Consider the following 23689-nt stretch of genomic DNA (forward strand, 5'->3'; position numbering starts at 1 on the left):
CTGGAGTCCTTGCCCACCCATCGAAAGTAAAATTGACCAAGTCAATCTTTAGGTATTGGGAAAATTCACCCCAAAAAATGTGGCTGTAAGCAGTCCAGAATCTTTTCAAAATGTAACATAACAGTGACATTTGCATAAGCACCTGCACTCCAGGTTTCTCTTCCCATCTATGACCAGATATGAAAGATTCAGATCCTCTTCCAAGTCTAAGGCACTATCATGCATAAAACCTGGGTGTGAAGCCCCTGCTATCTCGTGAAAGCCAAAAGGTAAGCAGAGCTGCACTGAATATTCCCATCTATCTTCTACCCCTTAATCAACGTCGGGTCGCGGGCGCAGTGGCTTTACCAGGGAAGCCCAGCCCACTTCATCAAGCTCTTCCTGGGGGATTCCGAGGTGTTCAAAAGCCAGCTGAGAGATGTCGTCTCTCCAGTGTGTCCTGGGTCATCCCTGGTGTCTCCTCCCAGTGGGATGTCACCACAACACCTCAGGAGGCATGGAATCTGAATATATATATATATATATATATATATACACACACACACACACTGGCAAATACAATTTCGTATTAAAAGCTGAACTCTCACTTCTTTTTACTGTGACTGTTTTTGGTTCATTGGGATCATTTTTGGTCTTTTGTTTGAAAGGCGCCAACCGGAAAAGGGTCGCCATCCATGCGCCAGGACAGTGCTTGATGTCGGCAACAAACGCCCGCCCGCGGGTTTAAATGCGGGCGCAGCTCCTCCTCAGTGCGCCCACTGACGTGGGAGCGGACACTTCCTCGTCCTCCTGCTGCTCTCTCTCTTTCTCTCAGTCTCTAGCTCTCTCTCTCCCACCCCCTCCCCCCTCCCATCTCTCTCTCCATCTCTTTGGAAACCGGATTTCCTTGGAGCATCACACTTGGGTTTGAGTCGCAGTTGGGATCCGACCTTGGGGGTGTGGCGGTGGTGACGATGACCAGGCTGAGATGCTGAGAAGCCCCTCCTGACTTTCCAGGGCGCACCCGAGCTGAGGAGGAGCCGCTTGTGCGCGATGGATGGATGCCCCCTTGTAGAGCTTTGCTAAGCGCTCCTATGAAGATTGGCGCGGCGAGAAGATTCTAGTTTGAAAAAGGGAACGTCTTTGCACGGGATATCATGCACAGAGGTGAGCGTCTCTTATGATTATTATCAATATTATTTGATTATCAAGGAATTGCCATTCAAACTTTATCCGAAATAATTAGCTCCGTGTCCTAAAGAAGCAACAGTCGTCTTCAGAGCAGACTCCGAAGGGAAAATACATCGTAAAATAACGAAAGCACCTTCAGGGATGAGCCACGAAACCGCGCTGCGTGCGTGTGGCGGACAAGCGTCATCTCGCTTTGTGTTCCAGCGTCGTTGGTATAAATGCGCCCCACGGATCTGTTAGTGGAGGCGGGGGCGGGGGAGATTTCCTGCGTAAAATCACCACATCTGTGTACGCGCTAAAATCCGAAGGCCAGGTCACAGTGCGTCCGCGCACGCAAGCGCGCTCGTCCGCCGCTCGGCTCAAACGCCACAACCGGCCGAACGCAGGACGGCAGCGCGGGGAGACAAAGGAGTCGTGTCGGTGGCGAGCGTCGCCGGGCTTCAGCGCTCTCGGGTTCTCCAACTGCAGATACACTTCCACTAGATGTCTGTGTCACGTCAGCGACGCGGCTCAAGGGGGTTCACTGCACTCGCACACCTGGATACCCCCCAAAATATGGATGGACATACACAGAGTGACAGATGGATGGAGAATAAATAACAAGTAGCTGCGCGGCTCATCTATTTAAGAGCAGGTATTCATTGGTCCTAATACCTGTGTCAGAGGGGGGAGGTAGACAAGCTGATGTGCTCCGATTGATCGCCAAATGCGAAATTGAACGTGAACTCCTTTTCCCACCGGCTTTCTGCCCGAATGGCATCGTCAGGGACGACGAAATCTGACGGCTTTGGACAATTTTCAGCGAAACAATGGCTCTCAACGATTAATCGGTTGAGCGATTGATTCATTGTGACACGTCTAACTATTTTATACCTCACACCAGAGTTCAGCTAAATGTGGGATTCTGTTGCAAATAGTGAAAAATTGCACGCAATTTATATTAATTATTGAGACCCTAAAGGTGATTCCAAAACATTTTAACAATATTTCAAACTTAACTTCCAACATTAGCTTACGAATGAAAAGCAAACGGATCTTTTGATTTCGTGAGTGCAAATAAAGTACAGAGAGTCAGTGATGGTGTAGTGGTACACACCCATGCCTTTCGTGCTGGCACTGTGGGATCGATTCCCGCTCAGTGATGGTGTCCATATCTGACTGGCGACCAGTTCAGGGTGTAGTCCGACTTTCCGCCGAAGCTAGCTGGGATAGGTTCCAGCTTTCCCGCGACCCTTGTGAGGATGAGCGGCTTGGATCATGACATGACATGACAAATAAACTCGATTCCGTGAAGACTCAGAAGCCAACCAAACTTAGCCTCTCCCCAACTTGAAAAAAATCTTAAAGATGCTCCTTCCAACATACTTCATTGACACCAATTATTTTCTATAATCCAGTTCCATGGTGCCACCTTGTAGTATCTTATAGCATGAGAAAAAGAGTACAAAAATACAGCGGAAATGATGGGAACAGGTGCATTCAGTGATTATAGAGGACAGGCTTGAAAATGCATATAAATAGTTGCAGGGGATTGTTGTATCATTTATCGGAAACGCATGATATCAAACAATGAAACATTACAGAAGATTAAAAGTCCTCCAACTTGGTGTGTGTCAACAAAACCATTTTGAGGTCTTGCGGGTTATAACAGGGAGGCGATTGCAATAGTTGGGGTAGCGAGCACAATGGTCATTGGGGAGCAGGGGAGACGGGGACGGCAGGATCGAGCAACCTAAATGGTGGAAACCAAAGGAAAAGTTTTTCTATTTCCATTTGTGTCACTAATGTAGGTGCAGCGTCAAATAGAGCACAGGTTGTATTAATTGAGGTACTACTAGTGTACATGCACTGCAGGAAGTGTACTTTAGGAGGCTTACCAACCGACCATATTTGGTTTGGGAATTTCAGATGAAGTCAAAATGAACGTCATGTGACTCATGTCTCAAGGCTGTGAATTGGCAACAAGAGATCTATCTATCTATCTATCTATCTATCTATCTATCTATCTATCTATCTATCTATCTATCTATCTATCTATCTATCTATCTATCTATCTATCTATCTCTATCTATCTATCTATCTATCTATCTATCTATCTATCTATCTATCTATCTATCTATCTATCTATCTATCTATCTATCTTCAGTATTTTATATACACTGTATTATTTTATTTTACATGATGTAGTTTGATGGCAGCTGGAAAGCACATATGCCTCACAGTTCTGAGGTCCCGGGTTCAATCCCTGACCCGCCTGTGTGGAGTTTGCGTGTTCTCTCTGTGCTTGCGTGGGTCTTCTCCGGGCACTCCGGTTTCCTCCCACATCCCCGAATCATGCAACATTAATTGGACACTCTCAATTGCCCCCAGGTGTGGTTGTGAGTGCTGCTGTTTGTCTCGATGTGCCGTGCGACTGGCTGGCAACCAGTTCAAGCTGTACCTTGCCTCCCGCCCGCTGACAACTGGGATAGACTCCAACACTCCCCACGACCCTCGTGAGGATAAGCAGCTAAGAAGATGGATGGATTATATAGTTTCCTTTTTTGTAGTTAATATGATATTGTAAAATACGTGGAAAAAGACAGAATAACGGAAAAATGCGTGGGGGGGAGTATAATAAGTGTCAAAATTCAAAAATGTTTAATGGAAAGAGATGACATCATCAGAAACCCACTGTTTGGTCAAAATAAGAACATATAACAATAACAACAATAATAATGAGATTTATACTGACCAATTCAAGGGACAAATGTATCCTTGACAATCTCTATTGGGGCTAAATAAATCTATATTTTTGTGTGTTACAAATGCTCCAGATGACGAAATCAAAACCAAATAAATAAAGATATAATGAATAGATAAGTGTACCATTAATATGATTTATTCTTCTAAAATGCCTGATATTGGTTCTTTCCAGCGTTGATTCTCCTTGTTCTCATAGAAGAGGGCCTCGCTCTGGCACAGAGAACCAAAGGTAAGCGTGACAAAAGATAATGTGACATTGTAATCTTTACACCGCAATCTACTGTATCTTCCTCCTAAAGACTCCCTGAGCGACAACGGCGTCCAGAGCCCGAACCAGAACGATTGCGGCACGTGGGTGCGCAACATCAATGGCGGCGTGTTCACGTCGCCAAAGTACCCTGAGACGTATCCGCCAAACAAGGAGTGCGTCTACATCCTGGAAGGTGAGACTGGAGCTTTCTAGGTATCTGTCTTATCGACGGGTCTCAGATCGAGTGCTCGTGACTTCCACCGAGGAGATTTGGATGAGGGAAGAGGGAAGCCGGTTCACTTTTTTCTTTGGATTTTACTACATTACGATTTATTTATATATATATATATATATATATATATATATATATATATATATATATATTATATATATATATATAATATATATATATATAAGAAAAGAAGGGAGAATGCGAAAAGTCATATTGTTGCAAAAAGTCATTATGTTAAGGTTGGAAAAAATGGGGGGAGGGGGGGAGGGGCAAGAAGATGTTCCTTTCCTTCCGTCCACACATGGCTCATTGCTGCCCCCTCTAGGCCGGAAAAGGCATTACAGTTACTAAACTTGATTTATCCTGCCGATGGACGCTCTCATTGGTGTGACCAGTTAATCGTGAAGCTATCATGAATGACACCTAAGACCGACCCATGACTGTGTAAACGTTGACTGAAAACCCGACCAATGACGAAACAGTCTGACGGAAGAATGTAGAGGGAACATCCCAGGTGGGAAAAGCTGTATTTGGGGTTCGCGCATCTTCAGATTTTTGTGGTTCTGAGTTGCAACCTGTGCTTGTGTGGCTTGTCAGCAGGGATGCCATCGTTCCATGACATTGTTTGGTGACCAGTCCAAGGCGTGCCCTCTTGCCAGGGGCCACTTGGGATAAAGTCCAGGTCACCTGCCACTGTAATGAGGACAAATGCTCTAGAAAATAATCCATGACTAGAAAGACATCAAATACACCACGCTTGGTCCCAGTTTGTCTGTACTGCCAAATCGGTACTGACTTGATGGGTTTTCTATTATTAAATGAGAAAAAAGATCTGGTTTCACTTTTAGCTCCTTAATTATTTAAAGTCCTAGATAAGACATCATTTATTTTCCAAAATACATTAAATGTACAGTATGTTCATATGAGGCGGTACGGTGGCTCAGCTTGTAAACCGTTTGCCTCACAGTTCCCAGGTACGGGGTTCAATCCCGGCCCCGCCTGTGCGGAGTTTGCATATTCTCCCCGTGCCTACGTGCGTTTTTTCTCCTGGCACTCCGGTTTCCTCGCACATCTCAAAAAACATCCAACATTAAATATCTAAACTGCCCCGAGGTGTGATTATGAGTACGGCTGTTTGTCTCGATGTGCCCTACGATTGGCTGGCAACCAGTTCAGGGTGTACCCCGCCTCCTGCCCGTTGACAGCTGGGATAGGCTCCAGCCCTCCCGCGACCCTGATGAGGATAAGCAGCTAATAAAATGGATGGATGTCCGTATGAAAGTAAATGCTGAAAAGATGCAAAGACTGATAACTGCATAAAACTAAATTGTTAAAGTATAGCTTAAAACTCTTCAACAGCTGCCTTTTTTATTGATTCACTCATGATTCTTGATCCTCGGGGCAGTTTGAGAACCATGACACAGATTATAAAAATACCTGGGAACTGTTTTAAAATGTCTCATTTAAACATTAACACCAGTCCCGTTGAAGCTGACTGTTCACATCTCATGTTCAAGTTCTCAAAAACCGATGAGCGTGTTCTAGGTGGTGCTTCAACATGAGCGCTCACGGCCTCGCCCAACAGCTCTGCCCAGGCAGAGGATCCAGCTTGCGTTTGACAAGAATTACTACATCGAGCCGTCTTTCGAGTGCCGCTTTGACCACATCGAGATCCGCGACGGACCCTTCGGCTTCTCGCCCCTCATCGACCGGGTGTGCGGAGGCAAGACCCCGGCACTCGTTACGTCCACCGGACGCTTCATGTGGATCAAGTTCACCAGTGACGAGGAACTGGAGGGCCTCGGATTCCGCATCAAGTACACGTTCGTTGCGGGTCAGAACACATCGCGACTGTCAATACAACATGACAGGAGAAAGAAAATAAAGGAGTGGAAGTTTATTTTGCTCTTGTGTTTTCAGACCCTGACTTCCATCTGCATGTGGGCGGACTGTTAAACCCAATCCCGGGTAAGATTCTACATGCTTTTGATTTGGAAATAAAATGATGCCTCAAGAACGTCCACACCATCCTTTCCTCTTCTACATCCTCCTGGTCGCTCTCCAGACTGTCAGTTTGAGCTGGGCGGCTTTGACGGGATCATTCGCTCCAGTCAAGTGGACGAAGCCAAGCGGGTGAAGCCCGGAGACGCCCTGGACTGCATCTGGACCATCAGGGCTCCCCCCCAGTCAAAGGTCTGTAAGCACCTTGTTAATGCAGGTTTTCACAGTGTTCATCAGCAGGATAGCATCTAGTAGGGGGATGCAGGGAGACTGGCCACCTCGAACTTGTTTGTCCATCTCGAACTTGTCTGGCCATCAAAAGATGGAGTGTGTTGACATATTTAAGTTCCCAGCAGTCATCAACTGCTGCTTGTACTGTATTTAATCACATTCCCAGTTGCCAAACTGGCCAAGTGACAATGCTGCAATCATGCAGAGCTCGTTGCATCCCCAAAAATCGTCTCCATCCCAAAAATCGTTGCATCGATTTCAAGGGAATGAGAGGAGCCACTTTGATTTGTGGGCTGTGTCCACATTAACAATGTCGCGGACATCAGCACAGAACTTGCGCTCGGGTACGCTGGTCAAAGAGATGACCAATATCGGGTCTAGTCAGCTTCCGTGCAGATTTGCAACATGCACGCATTATGAAGTCCATGAAAACAAAGCCCGTGACGTAAATGTCTTCAAAATATGACAACATCTCTTTGATGCAGGTTGTTCTTACATTAAACATTAATGACTTTGCATCGCTTTCATTTGATGGGTTTCCTTTTTTTAAATTCACTTACAGTACATGTGACCCCATGTAAAAAAAGGAGAACCGAACCGTCCGTGACTCACGGGCGCCCCCGCCGCCGCCGCGGCCACCCCCGGACTAAATGAGTCACGGGCCTGCCTCGGCCGCAACATGGCGACGACACAAAATCATGCACATCTGATTAAGTTACATGAGTGCTCACAAGCCATTTTTGGCTGTTGGCACGTCACTGTGAGTTCATTAATGGAGTCACCATGATGTACATTGTCATTCATTATATAACAATCGTTTCTACTGCTAATATTATTTGTAAATAAAGTGCTATAGATTACATCCACACAATATGAACATCATATGGGGACCTAAATAGGCTGCAAATGAGCATATGTTGAAAATGCAGGAATGAAACAAGACAAAACAAAAACACAAGCACTTAAAGAAAAAGTGCTTCAAGATATATGTAAAAAAATCCTGCAATCGAAAAAGAATGCACAGGAAACCTGCTGCAAGATAAAAATCTTGCAATCACAGAAAACAAGTGCAAAGTAAAAATGCAATGCAAACTCAACAAAACACACCAATGCCAAAACAACAGTGAGACAATTACATCACGTTGACCGCAATCATCTGCCAGATAACAAGGGGGCGCGACCTCCAGTATGACCAATCCTGTGAGAACAGAGTGTGACTTTTACAGATACTAGATCGAGGAGGTAGAATGCAGCCCAAAGGGGGCACAAATGCAGAGGGTTGCGTCAGGATGGGCATTCGGCGTAAAAGTGTGCCAAACAAATATGAGCGTTAATCTAATGAATACCATACCAGTTCGGTTAACGACGTCCACCCCCCCCCCCACCGTTAACCTGCTGGGCATTGGTGGAAATTCAGCTACTGTGGGTCGAAGACAAAGAAGAGAAGGAAAGCAAATATGTCAACAGAAGAAGAAGAGGAATGCACAGAGCCTACAACTGAGTATAGGGACTGTGACAGGAAAAGCTCAGGGTTTGGTTGACATGATGATTCGGAGAAAGGTTGATCTATTGTGCCTGCAGTAGACCAGGTGGAAAGGTAGTAAGGCTATAAGTTTAGGAGCAGGGTTTAAATTATTTTACCATGGAGTAGATGGGAAGAGAAATGGAGTAGGGGTTATTTTAAAGGGAGAGATGGCTAAGAATGCCTTGGAGGTGAACAGAATGAACAATATCAGTATGCCCCACCGATAGAATGTGATCTAGAGTTGAAAGAGAAATTCTGGAAGGAACTAGATGAAGTACTGCTGAGCATCCCAGACCAAGAGAGAGCTGTGCTTGATGGAAATTGTAATAGACATGTTGGTGAAGGAAACAGGAACGATGAAGAAGTGATGGGTAAGTACGGCATCCAGGAAAGGAACTTCGAGGGACAGATGGTGGTGGAATTTGCAAAAAGGATGGAAATGGCAGTAGTGAACACTTTTTTCCACAAGAGGCAGGAACATAGAGTAATCTACAAGAGCGGAGGTAGACGTAATCTGAAGGAGGTTACTGACTGTAAAGTAGTGGTAGGGGAGAATGTAGCTCGATAACACAGGATGGTGGCGTGTAGGACGACTCTGGTGGTGGGAAGGAAAATTAAGAAGACAAAGGTAGAGGAGAGAACCAGGTGGTGGAAGTTGAGAAAGGAAGAATGCTGTGCGGCCTTCCGGAAAGCGGTGAGACAGGGTCTCGATGGAAAGGAGGAACACCCGGAAGACTGGACTACTGCAGTCAAGATGATCAAAGAGACGGGCAGGAGAGTACTTGGTGTGTCTTCTGGTCGGAAAGGGGAGAAGAAGACTTGGTGGTGGAACCCCAAAATACAGGGAGTCATACAAGGAAAGAGGTTAGCGAAGAAGAAGTGGGACACTGAGAGGACCGAGGAGAGGCGAAAGGAGTACATTGAGATGTGACGTAGGGCAAAGGCAGAGGTGGCAAAGGGTAAACAAGAGGCATATGAAGACATGTACACCAGGTTGGATACGAAAGAGGGAGAAAAGGATCTCTACAGGTTGGCCAGACAGAGGGATAGAGATGGGAAGGATGTGCAGCAGGCAAGGGTGATTAAGGAGAAAAAGATGGAAATATGTTGACTAGTGCCAATAGTGTGCTAAATAGATGGAAAGAATACTTCAAGAAGTTAATGAATGAAGAGAATGGGAGTGAAGGTAGAGTTGAAGAGGTAAGCCTGAATGATAAGGAAGTGGCAATGATTAGTAAGGGGGAAGTTAGAAAGGCATTGAACAGAATGAAAAATGGAAAGACAGTTGGTCCTGGTGACATACCAGTGGAGGTATGCAAGAAATTTGGAGAGGTGGCTGTGGAGTTTTTGACCAACTTATTCAACAGAATATTAGTGGACGAAAAGATGCATGAAGAATGAAGGAAAAGTGTTCTAGTTCCCATTTTTCAGAACAAAGGCGATGTTCAGAGCTGTGGGAATTAGAGAGGAATAAAGTTGATGAGCCACACAATGAAGTTATGGGAAAGAGTAGTGGAGGCTAGACTCGGGACAGAAGTTAGTATCTGCGAGCAACAGTATGGTTTCATGCCGAGAAAGAGTACCACGGATGCATTCTTTGCCTTGAGGATGCTAGTGGAAAAGTACAGAGAAGGTCAGAAGGAGCTACATTGTGTCTTTGTGGATCTAGAGAAAGCCTATGACAGAGTACCAAGAGAGGAACTGTGGTACTGCATGAGTAAGTCTGGTGTGGCAGAGAAGTATGTTAAAATAGTACAGGACATGTATGATGGCAGCAGAACAGTGGGCAGTGTGACAGAAGAATTTCAGGTGGAGGTGGGACTGCATCAGGGATCCACGCTGAGCCCCTTCCTGTTTGGGGTAGTAATGGATAGGCTGACAGGTGAGGTTAGACTAGAATCCCCTTGGACCATGATATTTGCAGATGACATTGTGATATGCAGTAAAAGCAGAGAGCAGGTGGAGGAACAATTAGAAAGATGGAGAGGAGAGGAATAAAGATTAGCAGAAGTAAAACAGAGTATCTGTGCATGAATGAGAGTGGTGGAGGGGGAAGAGTGAGGCTCCAGAGATACGAGATACGTAGCAAGGGTGTATGACTTCAAATACTTTTGGTCAACAATCCAGAGCAATGGTGAGTGTGGTAAGGAACTGAAGAAACGGATCCAAGCAGATTTGAACAGCTACCTGATGGTGTCTGGTGTTTTATGTAACAGAATAGTCTTTGCGAGGATGATGGACAACGTTTATAAAACAGTGGTGAGGCCAGCCATGATGTACGGATTAGAAACTGTGGCAATGGCGGGACAACAGGAACCAGAGCTAGAGGTAGCAAAAATGAAGATGTTGAGGTTCTCCCTCAGATTGAGCAGGTTGGATAGGATTAGAAAAATGCAGCCCTATGGGGGCACAAACCAGTGCAATCTGTAGGCCGGTCCCAAGCCCGGATAAATGCAGAGGGTTGCGTCAGGAAGGGCATCCGGCGTAAAAACTGTGCCAAACAAATATGAGCGTTCATCTAAAGAATCCCATACCGGATCGGTCGTGGCCCGGGTTAACAACGCCCGCCCCCGGCACTGCTAACCTGCAGGGCGTCGGTGGAAATTCAGCTACTGTGGGTCGAAGACAAAGAAGAGGAGGAAACCGGATCCAGCGTCAGAAGAAAAAGAGGAATGCACAGAGCCTACAACTGAGTGTAGGGACTTTGAATGTTGGGACTATGACAGGAAAAGCACAGGAGTTGGTTGACATGATGATTAGGAGAAAGGTTGATATTCTGTGCATCCAAGAGAGCAGGTGGAAAGGTAGTAAGGCTAGAAGTTTGGGAGCAGGGTTTAAATTATTCTACCACGGAGTAGATGGGAAGAGAAATGGAGTAGGGGTTATTTTAAAGGAAGAGCTGGCTAAGAATGTCTTGGAGGTGAAAAGAGTATCAGATCGAGTGATGAGACTAAAATTTGAAATTGAGGGTGTTATGTATAATGTGGTTAGCGGCTATGCACCACAGGTAGGATGTGACCAAGAGTTGAAAGAGAAATTCTGGAAGGAACTAGATGAAGTAGTTCTGAGCATCCCAGACAGCGAGAGAGTTGTGATTGGTGCAGATTGTAATGGACATATTGGTAAAGGAAACAGGGGCGATGAAGAAGTGATGGGTAAGTACGGCATCCAGGAAAGGAACTTTGAAGGGCAGATGGTGGTGGACTTTGCAAAAAGGATGGAGATGGCTGTAGTGAACACTTATTTCCAGAAGAGGGAGGAACATATAGTGACCTACAAGAGCGGAGGTAGAACCACGCAGGTAGATTATATTTTGTGCAGACGATGTAATCTGAAGGAGGTTACTGACTGTAAAGTAGTGGTAGGGGAGAGTGTAGCTCGACAGCATAGGATGGTAGTATGTAGGATGATTCTGGTGGTGGGTAGGAAGATTAAGAAGACAAAGGTAGAGCAGAGAACCATGTGGTGGAAGCTGAAAAAGGAAGAATGTTGTGCAGCCTTCCGGAAAGAGGTGAGACAGGCTCTCGATGGACAACCGAAGCTCCCGGAAGACTGGACGACGACAGCCAAGGTGATCAGAGAGACAGGCAGGAGAGTACTTGGTGTGTCATCTGGTAGGAAAGGGGAGAAGGAGACTTGGTGGTGGAACCCCAAAATACAGGGAGTCATACAAGGAAAGAGATTAGCGAAGAAGAAGTGGGATACTGAGAGGACTGAGGAGAGGCGAAAGGAGTACATCGAGATGCGACGTAGGGCAAAGGTAGAGGTGGCAAAGGCTAAACAAGAGGCATATGAAGACATGTACACCAGGTTGGACACGAAAGAAGGAGAAAAGGATCTCTACAGGTTGGCCAGACAGAGGGATAGAGATGGGAAGGATGTGCAGCAGGTCAGGGTGATTAAGGATAGAGATGGAAATGTGTTGACTGGTGCCGGTAGTGTACTAAATAGATGGAAAGAATACTTTGAGAAGTTGATGAATGAAGAAAATGAGAGAGAAGGAAGAGTTGAAGAGGCAAGAGTGAAGGACCAGGAAGTGGAAATGATTACTAAGGGGGAAGTCAGAAAGGCACTACAAAGGATGAAAACTGGAAAGGCAGTTGGTCCTGATGACATACCGGTAGAGGTATGGAAGCAATTTGGAGAGATGGCTGTGGAGTTTTTGACCAACTTATTCAACAGAATACTAGCGGGCGAAAAGATGCCTGAAGAATGGAGGAAAAGTGTTCTAGTTCCCATTTTTAAGAACAAAGGGGATGTTCAGAGCTGTGGGAACTATAGAGGAATAAAGTTGATGAGCCACACAATGAAGTTATGGGAAAGAGTAGTGGAGGCTAGACTCAGGACAGAAGTAAGTATCTGTGAGCAACAGTATGGTTTCATGCCTAGAAAGAGTACCACAGATGCATTATTTGCCTTGAGGATGCTCGTGGAAAAGTACAGAGAAGGTCAGCAGGAGCTACATTGTGTCTTTGTGGATCTAGAGAAAGCCTATGACAGAGTACCAAGAGAGGAACTGTGGTACTGCATGCGTGAGTCTGGTGTGGCAGAGAAGTATGTTAAAATAGTACAGGACATGTATGATGGCAGCAAAACAATGGTGAGGTGTGCCTTAGGTGTGACAGAGGAATTTAAGGTGGTGGTGGGACTGCATCAGGGATCAGCTCTGAGCCCCTTCCTGTTTGCAGTGGTAATGGATAGGCTGACAGATGAGGTTAGACTGGAATCCCCTTGGACCATGATGTTCGCAGATGATATTGTCATATGCAGTGAAAGCAGGGAGCATGCAGAGGAACAATTGGAAAGATGGAGACATGCACTGGAAAGGAGAGGAATGAAGATTAGCCGAAGTAAAACAGAATATATGTGCGTGAATGAGAAAAGTGGAGGGGGAAGAGTGAGGCTACAGGGAGAAGAGATAGCGAGGGTCGACTACTTCAAATACTTGGGGTCAACAATACAGAGCAATGGAGAGTGTGGTCAGGAAGTGAAGAAACGGGTCCAAGCAGGTTGGAACAGCTGGCGAAAGGTGTCTGGTGTGTTATGTGACAGAAGAGTGTCTGCTAGGATGAAGGGCAAAGTTTACAAAACAGTGGTGAGGCCGGCCATGATGTACGGATTAGAGACAGTGGCACTGAAGAAACAACAGGAATCTGAACTGGAGGTGGCAGAAATGAAGATGTTGAGGTTCTCGCTCGGAGTGACCAGGTTGGATAGGATTAGAAATGAGCTCATTAGAGGGACAGCCAAAGCTGGATGTTTTGGAGACAAGATTCGAGAGAGCAGACTTCGATGGTTTGGACATGTTCAGAGGCGAGAGAGTGAGTATATTGGTAGAAGGATGCTGAGGATGGAGCTCCCAGGCAAAAGAGCGAGAGGAAGACCAAAGAGAAGGTTTATGGATGTGGTGAGGGAAGACATGAGGGCAGTTGGGGTTAGAGAGGAAGATGCAGGAGATAGGCTAAGATGGCAAAAGATGACACGCTGTGGCGACCCCTAACGGGACAAGCCGAAAGGAAAAGAAGAAGGATAGGATTAGAAATGAGCTCATTTTCGGAAAAGCCAAAGTTGGATATTTTGGAGACAAGGTTCAAGAGAGCAGACTTCGATGGTTTGGAAATGTCCAGAGGCGAGAGAGTGAGTATGTTGGTGGAAGGGTCCTTGAGCATGGAGTTCCAGGCAAAAGAGCGAGAGGAAGACCAAAGAAAAGGTTGATGGATGTTGTGAGGGAAGACTTTAGGGCTGTTGGTGTTAGAGAGGAAGATGCAGGAGATAGGCTTAGATGGAAAAAGATGACACGACGGGACAAGCAGAAGGGAAAAGGTTGCGCCATATAAACCAACGTACCTATTTAGCGGCCTTGTTGGAAAGGTCGTTATTCCCATAGAAGGCGATGCACGGACACTGAAATTAGCCGTAATTAGCTCAATGGATATTCAACTGGGTTACTGTTTTGTCAACGCCAAATACGCATCATTTGATAAAAAGCAGCAACAACAACAAAATATGTGAAATGTACTCTCAGGGTAATTGTACACCGTTCAACCGTATCCTGCAAAATGTGCCAGCATTCTTGGTCTTTTGCTTTACTTGCCATCCACATACGTGGAATTTGCTGACAACTTTGACCTCCCTAATTTAGCATCATTTTCATCATGGAGCTCAAAATGCTCGTGCCGTATCTACCGAGATGGTGCCTTGGGTCTCACACGACTGGTCCTACCCAGAGGTCGCGTCCCGTAATAGTCTGGAGGACTTGCGCTGTGTGGTGCATTAGCAGCATTTCTCTTTGCAGTTGTTTTGGGCTTTCTTTGAGTTTTTTCTGTGTTTGCAGCATTTTTTTTTACGTATGTGATTTTTCCATCTTTCTCATTTTTGCTATGCACCATACGGCCGTTTCCAAGACATTAACATCAAGTTTGTCCATTTGCATACACACAACATGCAAACATGTGCATGTCCATCCACGCAAAATGAAAATTTCTGTGAATTCACACATGATGTAAATATCTCCCGATTCATGCATAATGCTGTCCATTCATATGCACTGTAAATGTGTAGTCACACAAAATGGAACCGTTTGGGTCTATTTGCCTAATCGCATCATCACACATAATGCATACGTACTTGAACAATTTTGTAGACTTCTGAGACTTCTATCCACAGTAGAAATGTAAAGAACCAGGACTCAGTATGAGGTGGCGATCTGCCTCAACTGCTTGAGACAAGGCCCTGGCGACCTCTCATCGGTGTGCGTGTCTGCGTGTGTGTTTCTGTGTGCGTGCAGATCTACTTGCGCTTTCTGGAGTACCAAATGGAGCACTCCAACGAGTGCAAGAAGAACTTTGTGGCCATCTACGATGGCAGCAGCGCCATTGAGAACCTGAAGGCCAAGTTCTGCAGCACCGTGGCCAACGACGTCATGCTGGAGAACGGCGTGGGCGTCGTGCGCATGTGGGCCGACGAGAAGAGCCGACTGAGCCGCTTCCGCATGCTCTTCACCTCCTTTGTGGACCGTGAGTCCTGCCCACTTTCTCGTACTAGTCATTGATTGATTGATTTAGATACTTCTTCAGTTGATTGGAATTCATGAAAAGAAACGCCAGCATAACTAAGAAAGAAGAAATACCATCTGTCCATTTTCTGTGGCGCCTATCCTCAATAGCGTCGTGGGCACGGTTGATCCCATCCCAGCTATCTTCGGATGAGAGGCAGGCTACACCCTGAACTGGTTTCCAGCCAATTGCAGGGCACATAGAAACAAACAAATAACCATTTGGACTCACATTCACACCATTGGGCAAGTCTTCAATGAACCACGCATTTTTGGGGATGTGGAAGAAAACTCACGCAGACAGGGGGAGAACATACAAACTCCTTCCATGTGTACTTCGGTCAACTTGCTTAGTCATGTTAGCCTCTCAGCTGCTGTGTGACTGCTTGTGTGCTTTCCGGCGTCACTGTTTGCAATTAGATTATTCTTACCGTCAAAGTAGCTTCCGGCCCTTTTCCCAGCCTGGGTATGTTATTCTTATCTGGTATCTGTTTCTCGCCTGCAGCCCCTTGCTCGGCCAACACCTTCTTCTGCCACAGCAACATGTGCATCAACAACTCGCTGGTGTGTAATGGTGTCCAGAACTGTGTCTACCCTTGGGATGAAAATCACTGCAAAGGTAACATCATAAAAGGTCCACCATTTGACAACAATTAGTTAGTTGTCAGCTGGGGTTGGGGACTTCAGTCACATGACTAGACGAGAGTCAGACTTAAATCACCTATTTAAAGCCTTTGGAGATGTTTGGCTAAAACATGTGAAAATTCGCTTTGACTTGAATTACATGATTTCAGTCTTTGCACTTGAAAATCTGTGTTCTAAAGGTGTCATTTATTTCATTTTTGAAAGAAAATAGATTTTTGGGTCACAGGAGGAGTACTGGTACACACGCCTGACTTTGGTGTAGGCAGTGTGGGGATTCCCACTCAGTGATGTTTTCCATCTGTGTCCTGCAATTTACTGGCAACCGCGACCCTTGTGAGGATAAGCGGCTCAGAAAATGGATGGATGGATGGATGGATGGATGGATGGATGGATGGATGGATGGATGGATGGATGGATGGAAAAAGGGAATGGAAACAGCACAAGGGTATGTGATAAATGGAGGTCCCTTGCCGTCCATTGCAGCCTGTTCCATCCTGAAAGATTTCCAATCCTTTCTCAAACCTTCTTGTTTTCCCCAAAAGGAGTTTTGGTTTTTATCTCACACTAATATTTGGTTTAGATTAGGGGATCTCATTAATCATAATCAACCGTGGGCCTGTGAGGCCCTTTGAGACTCTTTTGTGATTAAGGGCTGTACAAATTAACTTGACTTGACTCAGCAATGTGTTAAATTTGCAACTTAAAGATAAGAAACTAAAAAGTTACACAGTCTAACTTCATACTTAACAATAATGAAAAAAACATTAAGAAAAAAAAAAGCCCTCATCCACCAGGAGAGCAAGAACTCCTGCGTTAACCTACTTTTCCTTAATTTCACCGTTGCCTTAAGATCTCACACAGCATACTAAAAAAGCTGAACATTCTAGGACTGAGTCCATCACTGGGAAACTGGGTCCTGGATTTCTTGACCAACAGACGACAAAATGTCAAGATCCACAACAACATCTCTTCCTCCATCACAGTCAGCAATAGCTTCCCCCAGGGCTATGTGCTGGGCCCTCTCATGTTCACTACTGACCTATGACTGCTCGGCAAAGTTCTCGTGCTGTCAGACGTTAACAGCTGACACAGCAATACTGAGACACACCAGCATAAGTGATGAGTCTGAGTTCAGGGAGGAGATAGAACATCTGGTGGACTAGTGCAGGGATAACAACCTTTGCATCGATGTGAAGAAGACCAAGAACATGGCAGTGGACTTCAGAAGTGACATATGCCCCTCTCAATCCCCCCACATCACAGGAGCAGCATTGGAAGTGGTCTCCAGCTAAAAGTACCTTTGGGTCCTACTTCCTGAGGATATCACCTTGAACTGAAAAACTTCCTGTCTGCTAAAGAACGCACACCAACATCTCAACATCTTTCGGAAGCTGCGATGTGCCAGACTGGTGGGACATGTCTCGAGGAGATTTTACAGATGTTTGGTGGAGAAGGTCCTCAGAACCAGCATCACGGTGTGGGAAAGAAGCTGCTCAGCTGCAAAAGGCAATAGAAAGGACAGTAAAGGTTGCTAAGAACATTTTGGGAGGGCTTCTGCATCATCAAAGACTCCTCCCCACCCTTCACACTCATACTTCCTTTTTCTCCCATCACGCCGTAGGGTGTGGAGCATCTGGTGCAGGACCATTAGGGTGAGAAACAGGTTATTTCCGGAAGTTGTTTGACTGTTTAACTCAAACAGCGCTCTGTAGCGCCAACATCAGCACTCGCGTGCCTATTGATCCCTGCACAAGAAACACTTCTTTCAAGTTCAAATAACCATATATATACTGTATCATGTACAGTTCAACCATTTGTATTTCTGCTGCATCTGCATTCTTGCCACATTTGCATCTTTGCCCATACCCATATTTGTAGATAGGCATTTTATCTTTGTATTCTATTTGTATTTCATAAATCTCGGGCCTTATTGGGCAAATCCTGGATCTTGGGTATCATGTTTCATGCCATGTCACCTGAAAATGTGTGCCAGTATGACAAATAAATTCCGTGAATCCTTGAAAATTACAGTAATTTCACAGTTAAACTCACTGCCAGCTGGTCAAATATAAACTGAGCTTCATGTCAGTTATCCACTTAATTTCGAAGAAAACAGAATGTTATAAAACTCTGGTTGTGAATCTATACCTACAACCACTGTAATTTTGGCAAGTGAGTAACGTGTGACTAATCTCGTGATTCAATAAGATCATATGAATTGCTCTATGGTTTGCTTAACCCAGTAAAGACTTGATTCGACTTGGCATGAACTTTATTGCTTGATTACACCCCCTCCCCCACAAAAAGTAACATGAGAGTTGCTTGAAACTTGGTTAAGACTTGAGACTTGCAACTTTTAGGTATGACTTCCATTTCTTCTCATTGGTGTTTTCCCTACATATCTAGAGAAGAGATCCGGCGGTCTCTTCCACCAGATCACCAAGACCCACGGTACTGTCATCGGTGTCTCATCTGGGATTGTGCTGGTTCTTCTCATCATTTCCATCCTGGTCCAGATGAAGCAGCCCCGGAAAAAGGTAAATGGGACAAGAAGATTTCTCAAAGTTGAAAAATGAGGCTGTAGTGTGCATGCCAGACCATTAGTGGGAACTGTAGCCCTGCAGCACACAAAAAGAATCACATGGTATTAGTTTAGGTTAGCCAGGGTTATGCTTAAAAATGACTCAACAGAGACACTTCAGACTCAGATGTCCATTTTCAAAACTGCTTATCCTCACAAGTGTTGCAGGAGTGCTCACATTATGCGAAAGGAAGACTACACCCTGAACTGGTCGCCAGGAAGTCACAGGGCCAATATTGACACCAGACTCAGATTATTCTTTTTAATATGCACACTCAAGTTCATGAATTGATCAATACTGCATACTCAGATGATTTGTTTTATTGACACAAGAAAGTCTGCAGAAACACTGGATTCAGATGATTCAGATTATTGGTGTTAGTAGACTGATAATTTGATCGAATCACTAAGGATTACAATTATTTGCCGATTGGAAAACACAGTGGACTCTGATCATTCCGTTGTACTGGTTCAAGTTAGCAGACTGTGATGGTTTAATTGAATTGAGTGACAGACTCAAGTTAGTGAAAATCACTGAAAACATTACAGACTCAGATAATTGTATTGTATTGTTTTGTTTTTCTGACTCAAGAAACTCACCAAAAGCACTGTGGGCACAGCTGATTCCATTGAATCAGGTGACTGATTACATAGATTTACTGTAGACACCACAGACACAAGTTCAAGTCTATGGAGTCAGATAATGAAGCTCACCGATGTCCCTGAACAGGAGATGCAAACTGTTGTCATGTGTTTTTTTCAGGTGGTCGCCCGTCGGCCAGGTGTCTTCAACAAAGCAGGTCTTCAAGAGGTCTTTGACCCACCACACTATGAGCTTTTTTCACTGCGTGACAAGGAGATGTCGTCGGATCTCGGCGACTTGTCTGAGGAGTTAGACAGCTTTCACAAGGTGCGGCGCTCATCCACCATGTCACGTTGTGTACATGAGCACCACTGCGGTTCGCAGGGATCTGTGGGGACAGGCGGTGGGGGCAGCGGTAGCATCAAGCACAGCCGCACCACGCTAAGCTCCATGGAGTTGTCCTACCACAACGACTTCTCCAAGCCACCGCCCATGAAGACCTTCAACTCCACAGGCACTTACAAGAAGAGCTGCTATGGCTACAAGCAGCATACCCAGACCCATGACTGCGACCAGCAGGTCATCGAGGACCGTGTCACGGAGGAGATACCCTGTGAGATCTACAGCCGAGGCGGTGGGGCCATGGGTGGCGTGGGCATTGGAGGACCGGTGGGGATCACGGGGGGAGTAGCTATGGCCGGGGGCATGGGGATGACAGGGGGAATCGCCATGGCTGGACCCAGTGGCATCGCCGGTGGAATTGGCGGTGGGATCGGTGGAGCCTGTGGCACCCTCACCATCCGTGGCAACAGTGCCCGGAATAGCGCTTCAGTGGTGGACCCTCAACAGCGCTCCATGTCAATGGACTTTTAGAAGAGAAATCTCTCAGAGGCGTTGGAAAACCAGGATCAAGTAACCAGAATAGAACCTCAGTGGTCAACCACCAAGAATCCTCCATTTCTATGGACCTATCTTCTCTTCTCACCGTGGAATGGGAAAACAGCGATCAAGGAACCAGAACAATTGGAATAACCAAGAGAGAAGTTAACTTCAGACCTGCATGCAGACACTTGGTTGGACCAAGAAACTACCCAGAGAGAAGAACCTATCAAGAGACTTTGTATACCGTTCACCTGCCATGCACAGATGAGATATACATGTGAGTGTGTATTGTACAGTGTGTGTGTGTGTGCGTGTGTGTGTGTTTAAGCGTCTATATATACACCTGTATATCAAGTGGGACCTCAGAGTTCGAATGACTCAGGAGTTGTGCAAATCAGACTTCGACCCAAAAAAATCCGCGTAAAAAATGTTTCAGTGTTCGATCAAATTCTCAGACTACAAATACCCGAGCATAGCTGAACCCATCTTGAATGGGGAGCCGAGTCAAGCCAAGCAATACTGGACGTACATGGGAAACATAGTGTGAGCGCTCCCAATTGTTAGTGCTTCTCAAGACTTAAAAAAAAAAAAATCCAGTATTTTGTTAGCCATGGGCCCAAAGAAAGACAGCAGTGCTACCAGCACCAAAGGAAAAAGGTAAGTTGAGCAAGCCACAGTAGATTATTGATAAGTAAAAAAAATAGGTGCATGTTTGTTGCAGCTCTTGCTAACTAGTATCGTATGTCTAAGTCGACTATTTCGACTCTCCTAAAGAATAAAACTGTAATAAAAGGCAGGAACTGTTGCCAATGGAGTGACTAGCATTACAAAGCAAAGGCCACAGATAATAGAAGAAATGGAGAAGCTACTGGAGAATTGCACAGTCAAATCATGGAGGGTGACTTCAGCATCACACTTCCTCCTTCCCTCTCTTCACATCCTTCCACTGATGCCACATCACAATCCAAAAGGTTAAATCATTCCTTTAAATCTATGCATTTTTATTTTTAAAATACAGGGTCTGTATGTTTTTACAGAAATAGAAATTAAAATGGGAATTTGCTATTTGAAGGTTGGGAACGGATTAAACTCATTTAAATTTCGGAGGTTGGACAAATCAGACTTTGAACACTTCAGTAGAATGAATGATGTTTGAACTCCGAAGTTCCACTGTACAGTATACAGTATATCTATATTTAGGGGAGGGAGGGGCGGTGGGGGGGGGGTTGCAGATTCGCCTCACAGTTCTGAGGACCCGGGTTCAAATTCAGGCCTCCACTGTGGAGTTTGCATGTTCTCACCATGCTTGCATGGGTTGTCTCCGGGTAGTCTTGTTTAACTCCCCCTCCCCCCTCCCAAAAAAAAAAAAAAACACATTCGATTGAAGACTCTAAATTACCTGTGGGTGTGAATGTGAGTGCGAATGGGTTTGTTTCTATGTGCCCTGCGATTGCCTTGCAACCAGTTCAGGGTGTACCCTGCCTCCTGCCCACTGTTACCTGGCATAGGGTCCATCATCCCTACAACCCTAGTGAGGATAACCGGTGTAGGAAATGGATGTATTTTGTTTTCTTTTGTTTTGTTCCATGTTCCCTCACTCTCACAAGTCACGACTTTGTGACATGATGGAATTTGATGGAACCCCAAAGTTGTCAGCAGTTATGTCTTTTGGTTTTGTCCAAGTAGATCAATCCAAAGACGCTTTCATACAGCAATAGTTCAATTTATCTGGTCGGAGTCACAAACCCCAAGACTCCGCCCCCCGCAGTTGGGATGTGTCACAACAGACTATGTGACGTCACTCTTTTATTAGTCAAAGTCATTTCAACAGAAAGAGGTTTTGCCCATAAGGTACTGCTGGACAATCTGCAGTAGTACATATTAGCCAAGTGCACTTTAAGGGGATTAAAGCAAAGACTTGATCAGTAAGTCCGTGGTCACTTGTTTTGACTCTGTAGTCTCCATCACCATAATGATATTAAGGGGTTTTAAACCTAATTGGTTCACAGTCCGACCAGTTAATTCTGAACCACCTAGTTTGTACTGAGAGACCTTGGAGGGTAGGTTTTAATCTATTGTCTACGTTACCATGATGATGTTTAGGCTCATTAATTCCAGTCCTTTAAATTTTTTATTCTGAACTCAGTTAGTTCTCGGTGGTCTCAGACCAGTTTTGTCCACACACCATTTCTATTAATGTCTTCACACATCACAGAAGAGAGTATGTGATTAGTTGTTGTGTGTTTATTTTGCTCTGCACACAAATTTAGATACTGCACTTTGGTGAGTTCATTTAGAATGACACCATTAGTTCAAGGTGGGGTCAGATCAGTCGGTTTGGTCTGAAGAATTCCGGGGGGGATTCAGTTCAAAATGTTATATGCTTCATGAACTAGAATTTAGGTAATCTGTGTTGTGTGATCCATACCTGAATATGGTTACTGTGTCCACACCTGACAGAATGAATTTCACCGAAGGATAAGTACTGTACAGTGGAAGGGAACGTTCAGAAGAAGTAGTCCACTTGGTTTGGTCCAGAGAAGCCATGCTGCCAAACCACACTGGGTTTGTTTAAAAATCGGACCAAACTAACTTCCCCGGGGAGGGGCGGGAAATGAACTGGATAACACCTATCAGTCTTTAAACTCATGTGGAAGCAACTTCAAACTGTTTTGGCTGGTTTTGTGGCTCACTGGTGCCTCCTCAGGAACAGAGTGGCATTGCAAGATGTGCGAGTAGCCTCAGCCTCGCTGAAATCATTGAGGTCATCGCAGCACCCATGATGGAGTATGACGTGCTTTGGCCTTTGTTGAACTAGCATCCCGGCCTACCACACACACACACACACACACATGCACGCACGCAGAAATAACGCCTATAGCTCCATCTCTCCAGGGGAAAAGCACGCCAAGTGACTCTTATTTTGGTAAGAGAAAAGTGTTTTTATTTTTAATTATTGTGAAATGTAAAACAAGCACAACTCGCTTCCCCTTAAGAGACGTTGATGATGATAATTTAACCACTATGTGTGAATTTATTGTTGGATTAAAAGAAAACCTACTCACCAGCCTGTGGTATAGCTTTTTTTTTTTTGCTGTTTTAAAAAGTGTAAAATAAATGCCTCACCCAAAATAGGACCGAGTTTTTTCCCTTCAGAAATTCCACCATGTGTTGCTGTATATTGCTAACAAAGCAGCAGCCTGTCTTTCGTCCATCCATTTTCCATCCCACGTATACTCACCAGGGTCGTAGGTGTGCTGGAGAATGTCCCGGCTGACTCTGGGCGAGAGGTGGCGTGCACACTGACCTGGTCACAAGGCAAAAAGTCCAACCGCGTTCATTCACGGGCAATGTAGCTTAAGCGTCTTGTCCAGGGACGCAGCGACGACACAAAGCGGCAACACTCCAGTTGCTGGGAGTACTCTTTATTCTCTGCACTGCTGCCCACTTAATATCAGCCTGTTTTCTATGTGGCCTGATCATGGCCACCATGCCCCAATTTCTCTGCGTAGGCCACGTGTGACAGTTGGGAAACTAAACACAACCTTGCTTTTTTTTCAGGTGACTGATACTATCACATGTCACAGTCACGGCGCTAGCTTTGTTACCTACCAAAACTACAGAAGCACGTGATCATTCCCTCTGAAGAATTCAAGTGGGGACATCTGTAGTTCCCAGGACAGTATTAAAAACGGTCTATCACCACACGAGATGCTGCTATTTTTGTTAGCAACAAAGTTCAAATAGGCGCAGTAGTTGACTATTGAATATCCTCACCAATTCACACCCT

General features: G+C 45.2%; 1 protein-coding gene and 1 long non-coding RNA gene across 2 annotated transcripts; one reads left to right on the plus strand and one right to left on the minus strand.

The window, feature by feature from the left end:
* The first annotated feature begins 1136 nt into the window (after positions 1-1136).
* LOC133497762 (neuropilin and tolloid-like protein 2) lies at positions 1137-19890 on the plus strand. The gene is made up of 10 exons (XM_061813912.1): positions 1137-1146; positions 4088-4144; positions 4215-4358; positions 5983-6231; positions 6318-6365; positions 6463-6590; positions 14942-15170; positions 15714-15827; positions 18260-18390; positions 19198-19890. The coding sequence occupies exons 1-10, from the start codon at positions 1137-1139 to the stop codon at positions 19888-19890; spliced, it is 1803 nt and encodes a 600-aa protein (XP_061669896.1).
* On the minus strand, positions 18108-22456 carry LOC133497763 (uncharacterized). Its single transcript, XR_009794102.1, has 2 exons — positions 22328-22456; positions 18108-18471 (listed from the first exon to the last, which is right to left on the minus strand). It is a non-coding gene; the product is annotated as an uncharacterized LOC133497763 (long non-coding RNA).
* Positions 22457-23689: the final 1233 nt, after the last annotated feature.

The sequence above is a fragment of the Syngnathoides biaculeatus genome, chromosome 3 (assembly GCF_019802595.1).
Source record: "Syngnathoides biaculeatus isolate LvHL_M chromosome 3, ASM1980259v1, whole genome shotgun sequence".
NCBI classification, from domain to species: Eukaryota; Metazoa; Chordata; class Actinopteri; order Syngnathiformes; family Syngnathidae; genus Syngnathoides; species Syngnathoides biaculeatus.

What these genes read in the sequence shown, in the direction of transcription:
- LOC133497762 (XM_061813912.1), top strand. An exon ending in TCTGGCACAGAGAACCAAAG is followed by an intron (nt 4,145 to 4,214) that starts GTAAGCGTGACA and finishes TTCCTCCTAAAG; the next exon opens with ACTCCCTGAGCGACAACGGC. An exon ending in ACTGTTAAACCCAATCCCGG is followed by an intron (nt 6,366 to 6,462) that starts GTAAGATTCTAC and finishes GTCGCTCTCCAG; the next exon opens with ACTGTCAGTTTGAGCTGGGC.